Genomic DNA, 14,151 nt, shown 5'->3' with positions numbered 1-14,151 from the left:
TAACTATCCTGATGCGTCTCTGTAGGCTGAATTGTACTGTCCACTGGCATGAGAGGTAATCTCAGGTTTTAACAATTCAGAATGTGGGGCAAGAACTTAAACTCTAAATTTACCCAGATATGCATTTTGCTTAGAAGCAATTAGTAGAAAATTTTTGATGTATATGTTCACATTTTGTTAGCTTTGCTTTGGAGAATACAATTTCCAACTTAGAAAGTTTACACTACCTGTACATTTTATTCTCCTGCACATGACTTGATGCTTAGAATGTTACAAGATCATTTCACACTTTATTAAGACAGGCCTGTGAGACTACACTTCTAGCACAAATATTCCACCTACTGAACCTGTTCAATAAAAAAGGACACAGCTTTCTGAAAATACTAGGTTTTATTAACACCCCAGTGGTAAACAATAACTTTGTTATGTTGACCATTACTTCTTTGTAGATCACAGTCACATAATACAAAAACCCATAGCATAAACAAGCAGACATGATCAATGGACATGGTCTGATTGGAAAGATATTGCAAGGGTAAGTTCTTGAATGTACCATTTAAGGTAATAACTGTATTTCTAGAACAAAGTCATGAAGGCACAGCTATTGCAAGCGACTGACACCGGTTTAAAACTACTGGGCTGAAAAATACTTTGGTTCCGTAGGAGATTTATCTAAACGGAAGGCTGGTTATCTGATCGCAGCTGTGAAGACACAACTGCTGATATACATGGCGAAAAGACTCCACAATAACCAAGACTATGAAGCAGTGAACAACATGCTTTAAGGGATCTCTGCATCCTATTAAATATCTGGCAGGAGATTACACGTAAAATACTAAGTCCAATGATCTTACCATTTGAACACGTTTTTTAAATGTTTTAATTTTATTGTTTTATAACAAAAAATTGTTTACTTTATTCTACCAAGAAGATACAAAACATAAGGCTGTAAGTAACTAATAGTTTAATTTATTACAGTGCAGGTAATCCTCAAGGCCACATATACACTGCTTCATTGCTGTTTGCACTCAGCCGGGTTTTGATCTTTCTGTAAAGAAAAATGAAAGAATAAGAATTTCAAGTCTTCATAAGCCATACCATAAACCCAAGAATCACCCATTTTGTGCCAGTTCACCGAGAATGTGCCCCAAACACTAAACCTTCAAAAAGAGTGTCCAGCTCTGCATGGTAACCGATTGGTTTCTACTCTTAAAACCCCCCTCAAAAACTGCTGGATCCACAAGTTATCCTTTGATATCCCAGTGTTCAGTGCATTACTGTTCACCATCTAGCACAGATACATACATGTTCAACATAAAACAGAATGGAGAGGTAACCAGGAGCCAGTCTGGTAATAAGAGTTTGAGCTCCAAAGCAAAATTCTAAAAGTGGGAACTCAACCTATGCACATTTGATTCTCTCTTTTTTTGAACATATTAGAGCTGACTACAAGTTTTACAAGCAGCAATCTAGCCTGTCTGTGCTAGCCAAATGTATCTTGTACAAATACTGCACATGAAGACAAGAAAAAAAAATAAAAAAAAAATGCAACTTTGACAAGCAGAAATGTGCATTCTACCAGGAAGGGTTAATGCTCAGTGAGTCATAACACAAAGACCATTAGTGTATTAAGATACTCAAAGGCAAAGTTTACATACCCAGAACATGAATTCTAGACACCATTTAAACCTAGTGAGGAAAAATTTCAAAGGTACACATACAGAAATAGAATGTAGTTAACCAAAGCTGCATGTCTCCATTTGTTAGACTGTCAACACATTGCATGCGTTAGGAAGATAGGTTTAAAAGGAAAAAAAAAAAAAAAAAAAAAAATACAAATAAGGGTATTTATGTTACAAAATAAAACATCATGCATAAAATGCCAACTTGTTCATAAGAACTTATGTACATAGCAATCAATGTACTTTAGAAAGCTATATAAAAAGTTCTCACCTTCGGTTCATAGTCTGGATCATTTTCCTCATCTGCTTCTTCCTCCCCTTCCTATGAAACAAATAAAGCTTAGTCACTACTGTCTGTCTAGATCAGAAAAAACACAAACACTCATGGAGGCTTACTCCCCAAAATACACCATGCAGGACTTGACAATATATTGCACCACATTGAGGCAGTCCCCATGCCAGGAATTTTTGCCTACTTTGTAAAAAAAGTTAGCAAAAACAGCTTTTGCCCTTGTTCACATTGAATGCAGCTTTGAAATTGTGCAACTTCATCTGAAATCACGCGATTTCAAAGCCACCTGTGCGGCTTCATGCACAACTCCCAGGAAGCCATTTCCTGCCAGAGCAGATTGCTTTTTTCCCCCCTAAAGCCATTAAGATAGTGACAAACCACAAGCAAGCCCAGCTCTATTCTGTGCATTTTCCTCTTTTCTAAGGCCCCTTTCAAACCGAGGCGTCGGCGGCATGCCGCCATTTTTAGCGGTGCGTTACCATTGTTTTTTGCATAGGTTTTCGGCCACTAGCAAGGCGCTTATAACCCCCACTAGCAGCCGAAAGGTTTAAAAACGACCCGCAAAGCACCACTGCAGATGCGCCACCCAGTTCAATGAGCAGGGGAGCTTTAGGAGCGGTGTATACACCGCTCCAAAGATGCGGCTTGCAGTCGTTGAAACGTCCTACTAGCGCATCGTCTGAGTGTGAAAGCACAGACTGTAGGGGAGCTGTTTTTCAGGCGCTTTTAGCACAAAAGCGCCTGAAAAACGCTTCAGTGTGAAAGGGGTCTAATAGTTTAGAAATATAAAAGGGATGTAGTGCCCTTATTACAATACTTTACATTAGGCAGGCCTTCCTCAGCAGTGAGTTTACTAACTGGAGTGGCTAAAAGGTAGTCTTCCTTGAAGTGTACATAGCTAGTCTGAAGATTAACAGTTCCTCTATTTGCAATTCAGCAAATACATTTTTTTTGTGCAGCCATTAAAAATAGTTACCTCATCATCTGCTTCTTCACCCTCCTCATCATACTAAAACAAAAAAACACATTAATACAATTTCCATATACAGTTCAGGAAAACAGACGTAGCTGTGCATACTATTGCCATTTTAAGCCAAAAAGCCATACACAATTAGATATTCAGCATCTGAGAAGTACACATGTGCAGTATAACAAATCCAGAATAGCACTAAAAATACAACATGAAAATGCACAAATAAAAGCTTAAGTTTTTTTTTTTTTTTAACAGTTATTTACATCATCATCGTCATCTTCTATAGCTTCTCCAGTGAAGTAAAGCACGGATCGAGGAATTATTCTCTCACGTAAAAAGTGTCCGATTTCAAAGTCTGCAGTAAGAATCGCTTCAGCATCATCATCCTAGTTAGGCAAAGAGGGAAAAGTTACAAGTGGCATTAGACATTAAGAGGTAGGAGCAAGCAATTACTTTATTGATAAGGCACCGGAGCACAACTGCTACATTAATTTTAAAAATGCTAAAGCTGAGGGGAGACCATGAGCAGCCAACAGCCAAACAATGAATTTAAGTGTAGCCAGCACAAAAACACACACCAAATAAAAAAAAAAAAAAAAAAAAAAAAAAATTAAGTAGCAGGCTACCCTGTCCCATCTGGTACCCGGATTTGAATCTGTTGACATTTCAAACAGAGCCAGCCAATCTACGTGTAAAAGACAGCAGGGTCGCCACCGGGTAGCAACTTAGAGTACCAATTGTACAACATGTGGGGCACAACATCCCATATTGGAAAAAAAGAATAGGGTTGGATACTTATCCCTTAAAATGGCAAGGCACTACAGATAATTAAAAAACAAATATTGAAGGGCTCAGGGGCCGATAACAGCCTACACATGGATACCCATGAGTCTAAAGAGCCATTTTAACTTACCCTAATGCTATACTTTGGGTATTAACATTACTTTTACGATACCTACTGCATAATTTTTCTCCCCACCCAGTATGCACTCCCATGCTCAGCTAGGAACAGTGATGCACCAACATCACCACACCTGTGATAGTGACAAGCTTTTAGTAAATTAACAAATTTGTTATGGGATGGTGTACATGCTGAGGTGACTATTTCACAATGGTTGTGCTTTCACTCAGGCTTGGGTTCACACTAATGAGACCTGGTGTGGAAACCTGCATCCCATTCGAAGAACTGAGACTTAGGTGAACTGGAAGGGGTTATGCCTGGGTGAGTAATTCCCACTTCATTTAGCCAGTGTCTATTCACCTAAACGTGGCAGCATAACCAAAGTATTCATAATTATGGCACCCTGTGATGTAAGACTAGGAAAACAGCCACCATCTTTGAACATCTGGTGCAGATTTGACAAAGGGCCGTGTCTGACCTTCAGGTCTCAGAATTCTTCAGCACACTTACACATGCGCTGCTAAAATTCTGTGCCCAGTGCTCTGGTCAGGACTTCAGTACCATTGTACCTTCTTAGGAACAGACAACCCGTGTGCAGCTGTGCTACAGGGATCTACCAGGACCCAAAACGGAGGCATATTTGCACACATGCCAAATGGGCAAGGGGTTGGCAGCAAGGTCACTCACCTAGGCAGAAAACAACAAGTTGGACTTACCGGTATCTTGTTTTCCAGAAGTCTTTCAGGACAGCACCTGAGAGATAGCGACTCCTCCCACCGGAACAAGGAAACACCTTCTTCCTCCAAACTTTAAAGGGAGGCGCCTCCCTACCATACCTCAGTTGTAGTAGAGAAGACCTCCGGCCCCAGCTGGAACACAAACACATACGTTAGTCACAGCATAGTATATTAAATACAATAGGGCAGGATGTTGCTGTCCTGAAAGACTTCTGGAAAACAAGTTACCGGTAAGTCTAACTTGGTTTTTCCCAAGGCGTCTTTCAGGACAGCACCTGAGAGGATAACAGAGACTTACCCCCTTAGGGCGGGACAACAGCTTGCAGGACCTTTCTGCCAAATGCCTGATCATTAGCAGATGTGAGGTCCAGCCTGTAATGTTTCACGAATGTGTGAAAACTTGGCCATGTTGCCGCCTTGCAAATTTGTTCAGGGGTGGCACCAGCTCTCTGCCCAAGTGGCTGCTAGTGCTCTTGAGTGCGCACAAATTCCTGCTGGTGGACACACCTGCATGCGAATAAGCCTCTGAAATGGCTAGTTTCAGTCACCTTGCTAAAGAAACCTTAGAAGCCTGGCAACCTTTCCTGTTGCCCGAGAAAAGCACAAAAGCGTGAATCTGAACGTCTAAAGGACTTTGTTCTTTAGAAATAGCATAACAAAGTCCTTCTGAGATCCAACATGTGGAAACAAGTCTCCTTCTCCCCTGCTGGGTTGGGGCAGAAGATTGGAAGTATAATGTCCTGAACACGATTCTGTACTGAAGCTATCTTTGGTAAGAATTTCTGATCTGTCCCAAGTATAACCCTATCAGGAAAGATAGATAAAGGGGGTTCCTTAATTGATAAAGCGTTAAGCTCACTGATCCTGCGTGCAGAGACCATGGCAATCAGAAACACAGACTTAAAAGTGAGATATCCGAGTGGTGCTTCCTCTAACGGTTCAAAGGGACTCTGTTAGAGACTGAATAACTATTGACAGGTCCCATTTAGGAAAAAACGTAAGCGGTACTGGTCTAGATCTCGTAAGAGATCTAAAGAATCTGGTTACCAATGGATTCGAGGCCACAGATCTTTCTAAGAACACTGCTAACGCAGCAACCTGCACCTTCAAGGTACTAACTGCTAGTCCCTCCTCGGCTCCATCCTGTAAAAATTCAAGAATGGTAACAAGACTCCCTGGGTCCTGGGCCGATGAATTACACCATGTATTATAAACCCTCCAGACCTTGGAATAAATGTCTCTAGTCACCTTTTTCCTACTTGATAATAGTGTTGAAATCAATCGGTTGGAAAAACCCTTGCTTTTTAGGAGCTGCTCTTTAGATACCAGGCTGTGAGCGCCAAATTGGCTACCTCTGGATGATTTACGGGACCTTGTAATAGTAAATCATGGCCGAGGGGCAGATGCCCATAAGGCTGGACCGCCATTCTCAGAACAGTTGAAAACCAGGCCCTTCTTGGCCAAAAGGGCGTGATTAGGATGACTGGTACGATTTCCTTCTGAATTTTCCTTAATATTAAGGGAATTAACTGGAATGGGGGGAAAGCGTAGCAAAGATGGAATTTCCATGGATACGCCAGAGCATCTGTCCCTAGAGACCCGTCGTGACTGTTTAGGGAAAAAAAAAAATAGCAGAACCAGGTCATTCTCGTTTGAGGCGAACAGGTCCACTTCTGGCAGCCCCCATTTTTTGGCAATCATAGCGAACACCTCTGGGTTCAGAGACCATTCTGCTTCTTGAATGGGGTTTCTGCTCAGAAAATCCGCCACCCTGTTCAGGAACCCTTTTAGGCGGACTGCTGAAAGAGACAGCAAGCGTCCTTCTGCCCACCGAAGAATGTCCATGGCTAGTACTTGCAGCGATTTGCTCCTTGTACCTCCCTGCCTGTTTATATAAGCCACGGCCGTGGCATTGTCTGTTAGTATTTGAACATGCTGAGCCTGAAGACCCTGAGCGAATGACTTCAGAGCCAAGTCGATCGCCTTTAGCTCTTTCCAGTTTGAGGACTTTGTGGCCTCTTTCTTGGACCAGTTTCCCTGAGTGAAACCCTTTTCTAGGTGGGCCCCCCACCCCCAGGAACTGGCATCTGTTGTCAGCCTTTTTCCGACCGGAAAGGCCCAGACTAACCCCTCCGATAGGATATCCTGCCTCTTCCACCACCATAGTGACCTTCATCTGGGTTGGAATTTTTACTTCCGATTCTAGAGATTCCAAATTGTGATCCCAGGATCTCAGAAGAAAGGCCTGCAGATGTCTGAAGTGTAACCTTGCCCACTGAACAGCCAGCATTGACGAAGTCAGAACACCCAGAGCTGACATGACCCACCTTCCGTCAGCTGCTGGTTGGTCTGCAGTAGAGACACTGTATCCTGGATCTTTTCCTTCTTGTCTGAAGGAACAAAGATCCTTTGATCTACAGAATTTATTATATACCCTAGAAACCGAATTTCCTGAGATGGGTTCAGGGAAGATTTTTGGAGATTTAGAATCCATCCGAGAGACTCCAGATGGCTGCATGCTCTGCCTAAATTTCTCTGCAATTCCTCTTGAGGGGGCGAAAAATAGCAGGTCTAAATAAGAATTACTGCGATTCCTTGAAGACAAAGCGGGGCTAGTGACTTTGCCATCACCTTGGTGAAAATTCGTGGTGCGGAAGATACCCTTTGGGCTAAGACTCTGAATTGTAGATGCTGGATTCCGCCCTCCAACCTTACCGCCAACCTGAGATACTTCTGGGATTGGGATGAGATTGGAATATGCAGGTATGCATCTTTTAAATCCACTGACGCCATGAAGCAACCTGGAGTCAGTAGATTTCTGACACTGAAAATTGAGTCCATCTTGAACTTTCTGTACCTGATGGCTACGTTTAGCAGTTTTAGATTGAGAATTAATCGAAATCTCCCTGTTGGGGGTTTTTTTTTTTTTTACGAGGAAGACATGCAAATAGAATCCCTCCAGCTGTTCCTTTGGTGGCACTGGGATTACTACACCCCGCTTTATCAGTTCCTCTAGAGAGGACCTCATAGCCAGGGCCCTTATTGAATCTCGAGGGGTATTTGTTAACAGAAACCTTCCTGGGGGGCTTCTGGAAAACTCGAGAGTATAGCCCTGCGAGAGAGTGGTCAGAATAAACTGATTTGAAGTTATCCCTGACCACTGCGGAAGAAACTCTCCTAATCTTCCGCCAACCCGCAGGGACGAGTCATTGCGATTTCTCGGCCTGTGAAGGAGGACGGAAGAGAATACCGCCTTTACCCTTCGTTTTTTTTGTGCGGACCAATTTTTCCTCCTCCCCCGAAACTTACTGTCCTGGTTTTGAGCTTTTTGAGGTCGAAAAAGACGTTTTGGGGCCTGCTTTTTCTTTTTGACAGGGAAGGACTTTATCGGCAGTTCTGTCTAGGATATTATCTAGATCAGGGCCAAAAAAGAAGGTCACCTGAAAAAGGAATCCCACAAAGTTGGTTCTTTGAAGCTGTATCCCCTGGCCAGGTTTTTAGCCATAAAGCTCTTCTTGCATCATTTGTCAAAGCTGCAGACCTAGCTGACATTTTAATTGCTTCAGCCGAAGCACCCACAATATAAGCCACTGCAGAGATCAGGGTAGGAAAGGAATCTAAGATCTCTTGTTTGGGTGAATCTGCCACTATATGTGATCTAAGCTGGTTCACCCAGTATTCCAGATTCCTGGCCACACATGTTGTGGCCATTGCTGGCTTCAAATTGCTCATGATTGATTGCCATGATCTATTGAGCAAAAGATCCATGCGTTTGTCCATTGGATCCTTCAGAACCCCCATATCTTCAAAGGACAGGTCTGTGGATCTTGAGACCTGGGAAAAAGCAGCATCCAACCAGGGCACCTTATGCCACACCGCAGAAGGGTCCTCCTCAAAAGGGAAGCGCCTTGTGGGCTCTGGGGAAAAAAAAAAAAAAAAAAAGGAAGCCCCGTCTCCCAGGAGCACCTGAGAGACCTTGACTCCCCTCCCAAAAGATGTTCCCTCCGGGCCGGGGGAAACACAAAAACTGAGGTATGGTAGGGAGGCGCCTCCCTTTAAAGTTTGGAGGAAGAAGGCGTTTCCTGGTTCCGGTGGGAGGAGTCGCTATCTCTCAGGTGTTGTCCTGAAAGACGCCTTGGGAAAGTCTATTAAAAACTTTTGAAAACCCCATCAATATCCAAATGTGTGGGAAGGGAGGGGGGGGGGGGGGGGGGGGAACTTAAATTTTTAAGGATCCTCAAGCACAAAAACAGGAGCGCAGGATCTCATTAGCATGACAGTATACATTTGGAGAACAAACAAACACTTACAGTTAAAACGCCTAAATCAGCATGGGTGGGTAGTAGGAATCACCAAGATGTATTCAAAGCCTGAGGTCTGAAAAAGGAGGGATTCCTTCCAGGTTAGCGAGCGCACATTGAGGTCACCATGAGACATTAGATAAAGGACTCAAACACTGTTGCCAGTCTTTGGCATCGCAGAGACCTGCTCTGCCAGCTTTTAGACAGAGGATGTAGAGCTGCAGTTCCTGCACAAAGCCTTGTTTTGTATTTATCTTGGGGATTCCTACTACCCATGTTAATTTTAAAGAATTTTACACTTTAAGTACGCTTTTCTCCCTCAAATGTATACTGTCATGCTAATGAGGATCCTGCGCTCCCGTCTTGTTGTTTGAGTTGCCTTGGATCATCCCGGATCTCCTCTGGAGAGTGCAAGAACCTCCAATTTGATGCCCCTTGATCATCTTTCTGGTGGGATTGAATGTTAATAATGTTACTGACATTAAAAGCTAGGTTTTTGTAGTGTGTTTTACTTTATTGTGGATCTAGGAAATAAGTCCATGTTAAAAGCGGAGTTCCCCCCCAAAATTGGAACTTCTGCTTATACGCCAATTCCCACCTCCCGGTGGCACATTTGGCATCATCCGGGGGGGACAGGGAGGGGGAACCTATTTTTGACAGGTCCCCTTCGCCCACTTTGAGACAGGGCTGCAGCCTGATCTGCCGGAAGTTCGGGCCCCCTCCCCGTGGCCAATTAGAAAGCGCTTCACGCATGCGCAGTAGGAAACCAGCTGTGAAGCCGAAAAGGATTCACTCCTGGGTTACCTTACCAGGAATCGCAGCAGCAGCACCCGGGAGTGGACCCGAAGACAGGCAAGTGCCCTATTAACCCTTTCATGACTAAGCCCATTTTTGAAATGTGAATACTTAGAACCCCCAAACATATATATTTTTTTAGCAGAGAATCTAGAGAATAAAATGGCGATTGTTGCAATATTTTTTATCACGCGGTATTTGTGCAGCGGTGTTTTAAACGCAAATTTTTGGAAAAGTGACACTTTCGTGAATTTTAAAAAATCCAAACAGTAAAGTTACCCCAATTTTTTTGTATAATGTGAAAGATGATGTTACGCCGAGTAAATAGATACCAAACATGTCACCCTTTATAATTGCACGCACTCGTGGAATGGCGACGAACTACGATACCTTTGAATTTCCATAGGCGACGCTTTAAAAAATTTTTTACGGTTACCAGGTTTGAGCTACAGAGGAGGTCTAGGGCTAGAATTATTGCTCTCGCTCTGACGATCGCGGTGATACCTCACGTGTGGTTTGAACACCGTTTACATATGCGGGCGCGACTTCCGTATGCGTTTTCTTCGCTGCGCGAGCTCGCAGGGACAGGGGCACTTTAAAAAAATTTTTTTTTTTTATTTATTATTGCACTTTATAAATTGTTTAAAAAAATTTTTTTTTTTTTATTTTAAACAATTTATAAAGTGCAATAATAAATAAAAAAAAAATTTTATTTATTATTGCACTTTATAAATTGTGTTTAAAATTTTTTTTTTTTGTTTACTTTTATTGCTGTCACAAGCAATGTAAACATCCATTGTGACAGTAATATGTGGTGACAGGTACTCTTTATGGAGGGATGGGGGGGGGGGGGGGTCTAAAAGACCCCCCCATCCCTCCTTTACACTTCAAAGTATTCAGATCGCCGAAAACGGCTATTCTGAATACTGTGTACTTTTTTAAATTCGGCGCCATTGGCAGCCGAGTAAACGGGAAGTGACGTCATGACGTCGCTTCCGCGTTTACAACAAGAAGGCTGGAACGAAGCCGCTCGCAGCTTCGTTCCAGTCCGCCCCCAGCCGCCGAAGGCAGCCGAACGGACACCGGGCCTCCTGATCGCACGGGAGGCCCGGTAACAGCAGCGGGAGGGGGGGGGGGGGGGAATGTCCCCTCCCGCTCCTCCGGTATAACAGTAGAGCGGCTTTTAGCCGCATCGGTTGTTATACACGGGTAGCCAATCGCCCGCTGTAAACAACGGTACCGGGATGATGCCTGCAGCTGCGGGCATCATCCCGGTATAACCCCGGAAAGCCGAGTACGCATATATGCGTACGGTCGGCGGGAAGGGGTTAAAAGTCAGCAGCTACAGTATTTGTAAGCAAATTTAAAACACTTCAGCCCCGGAAGGTTTAACCCCCTTATTAGGCCCTCGCTGACGAAGTCCCCGTAGGACATAACGCGTATGGGGGGAGGGGGAAGCTAGCTTGCAAAAGTCATCCGCTGCCATCTCTGGATTTTTTTTAGTTGTATACGGACTTGTCGGTTTTACATGCAGCGCGATATTGGCGCCGTCACCTTATGCCAGTTTTTTTTTTTTATTTAAAAAATTCATAAACAGGGAGCACTTAGAGCGTGTCCCCTTGTCTTTATACACTTGCCCTGGATGTTTTCCGGTTCCACTGCCATGCTGGCATCCCACTGTGGATCCAAGAGTGTTTGACCTTCTGTCTTATCAGGGGTCCACCTTTTCTGGTAAGAGCATGTGTTTGCCGGTGGAGGGCTTGTCACCTAGAATCACCAGTGGATTGGATTTTCCATTCTCACAAGGGGTCTAATCTTCCGTTCTGGGACTTGTAGTTTTTGCATTTATGTATGGACATTTATATTGCGCTGCAGTAATTTCTTTATTTTGTATACTCATTGAAGGTGATGCGATTAGCCATGTCCAGTTTTTTTCCCGTAGTTTAACCAATTGTTCGTGCTGAGAAATATATGGGATATGTATTATAGCAGAAAGTAAAATTTTTTTTTTTAAATTGTTGCTTTTTATTGGTTTTATAGAGCAAAAAAATAAAGGTGATCAAAAGAAAGCTCAATTTGTGGGAAAAAAGGATGTCAATTTTGTTTGGGTACAGCGTCACACTCCCGCGCAATTGTCAGTTAAAGCGACAGTGCCGTCAAAAAAATGCTCTGGTCAATAAGGGTATGAATACATACATAAACAGAGCTTAGGCCGGTATATTTTTCTACATTTTTTTTACCAAAAATAATGCAATAGGCATTGATTGGTTTGCGCAAAAGTTATCGCGTCTACAAACTATGGAATTGATATTTAGGGATTTTTGTTCCGTTTTTACTGATAATGGCAGCTATCTGCGATTTTTAGCAAGACTGCGACATTGCAGCAGACAAATCTGACCCCAAATTACACTTTTTGGGGACCAGTGACATTACATTGATCAGTGCTATAAAAAAAAGCACTTCTCAATGTAAAAATGACACGGGCAGGGAAGGGGTTAACACTAGGGGGCGATCAAGGGGTCAAGTGTGTTCTAACTGTAGGGGGATGGACTTACTGAAACACGACAGATCACTGGGAGCAGTAGATCAGTGTCATGTTAATGGCAGAACGCGGAAAGCTCTCATTTACAGTTCCCCATTCTGCCTCTCCTCGCTGCGATCGCAGGCCGCCAGCAGACAGAGTCCGCTGGACCGCTCCTGCGAGCCATCCTGCATTTACAGACCGACTTAAAGGTACGCTGGTTTGTGCAGGAGAGCCAGTCTGACTTATATCGGCATGAGCCAGTCGGCAAGTGGTTAAACTATACACAGAATGCTGAATTTCATGTGAACCCCCAGCATTGAAACACCAAACGTTTACTCAGCTAGATATGGAACAGCCTTAAAAAGGGGCTGTAAACCCTCGTGTTTTTCAGCTTAATGCATCCTAAACTGACAGTGACCGGCCCCCCAGCCCCCTAGTTTTATTCACCTGAGCCCATTTGTTCCCTCGGCAGAGACGCGCTCACCTTGTCTGCCCAGGGTTCTTGGCTCTTGAATGGATAGATTGATAGCAGCACAGCCATTGGCTCCCGCTGCTGTCCATCAAATCCAATGACGCGGGCACCGGGGCCCCGAGTCCTGTATCTATGGACGCAAATGCTTGACTCGGAGCACGCACGGTAACCCCCAGGGAGCTAGCTTCTCCTAGGGGGAGATATGATGCAGGGAGGAGCCGATAGCGCCACCAGGGGACCCCAAAAGGAGTATGATCGGGGCAACTCTGCAAAACAAACTGCACAGTGGAGGCAAGTATGACTTTTTTTTTAAACAAAGCACACAACGAGCCTTTACAATCACTTTAAAGCATGTTAGCCCAACATTTCATATTCCTGATGGTGTCTGTTGAACCATGTACTTGTCAAGTAAAGTATTCTGCTCTTTGCATTTGTTCCTTTGTGTGCAATACCTGGTGATCCTGTCAGTCCCCCTGCTTTCCTATTTCAAACTGACAATGCTAGGCATGGAAGTACATTTATCTCAGTGTGGTCAGTTTACAGACTGCTGTGAGCAGAACCTGCCTGCCAGCCAATGGCCAGACTTGTGCCAACAACCCCCGTGCAAAGCCATTTGCTGTCCAGATCATCTTTCTGCTGTTTTTCCGCCCCTAGCTCTCGAAGCCCCTCATATGAAGCCAAGAACAGATGTGATCACTTCAGCACACACAAATGTTTTTCCTTTCATTTCTATTTTAAGCTAAATGGGTTATTTTACAAGGTTAGCGTTCACATACTTTAGGGTCTTTTCACACAGACCACATTAGCAGCAAGGGAATAGTGAACAGATCCCTGGCTAAATCTGAGCAGAACCATCACTTCTGTTAGGCCCTTTCACACGAGCGCCTCTGAAGCAGAAGCCATTTGCTCAGCAGGGATTTCTCTGCCGATCACTATGCAGAGCAGACAGTCCTGCTCTCCTCTATAGTACAATCAGGCGGATACTGATCGCCTGTCCATTTTCATCTGATCATTAGATGGATGGGGAATATGACCATCTGTGTCCTTGGCAGATAGGATCAGATGGCGGCGGGAGTCAGTCCACTGACATCTGCCACTCCATAGAAGAGACTGGAGGGTCTAATCAGGTCCCCCCAAAAAACTGACAGGTGGACCTGACTGGATCACCTGTGTAAATGGGGCCTAACATTCATGTATATGGAAAATAAAATAAACGTTAGTAATAAGCTGATGTATACTGTTTTATCTCCAAATCAGTCATGTTCAAAGTAGAACTACAGGCAAAACTTAAAGTGGGGTCCCACCCAAAAAAAAAAAAAAAAAAAAAAAACAAAAAAAACATTTGGATATTTTTTTTTTTTTAACTTACCTCTAAATGCCTGTTGCTAGGTGGTCCCTCGTAGTCTGCCTCTTCCAGTGCCTGGGCTGGTGACATCACTTCCCCCTCGGCACAGGAAGGGCTCAGCTCTGCTCC

The 14,151-nt window shown here is 43.8% G+C and overlaps 2 protein-coding genes across 2 annotated transcripts in view; both read right to left on the bottom strand.

Annotated features, from left to right (window-relative positions):
- Window positions 1–371: 371 nt before the first annotated feature.
- The window catches only part of NAP1L1 (nucleosome assembly protein 1 like 1), a 45,255-nt gene continuing 31,475 nt past the window's right edge, over window positions 372–14,151 (bottom strand). The window contains exons 13-16 of the mRNA XM_073620017.1: window positions 3,211–3,333; window positions 2,951–2,983; window positions 1,954–2,004; window positions 372–1,048 (exon numbers count right to left, since the gene is read on the bottom strand). Coding sequence (XP_073476118.1) covers window positions 1,013–1,048; window positions 1,954–2,004; window positions 2,951–2,983; window positions 3,211–3,333 — 243 coding nt within the window. The 3' untranslated portion in view covers window positions 372–1,012. The remainder of the gene's footprint in view (window positions 1,049–1,953; window positions 2,005–2,950; window positions 2,984–3,210; window positions 3,334–14,151) is intronic.
- LOC141132045 (lamina-associated polypeptide 2, isoforms alpha/zeta-like) lies at window positions 8,003–8,493 on the bottom strand (the record flags this gene model as incomplete). The annotated part of the gene is given in 1 exon segment (XM_073620016.1): window positions 8,003–8,493. A coding segment is annotated over 1 exon segment (491 nt), but the record flags the coding sequence as incomplete, so codon positions are not given.

Source organism: Aquarana catesbeiana, linkage group LG03, assembly GCF_042186555.1.
Source record: "Aquarana catesbeiana isolate 2022-GZ linkage group LG03, ASM4218655v1, whole genome shotgun sequence".
Lineage (NCBI taxonomy): Eukaryota > Metazoa > Chordata > Amphibia > Anura > Ranidae > Aquarana > Aquarana catesbeiana.
This window is presented reverse-complemented; position numbering and strand designations above follow the sequence as displayed.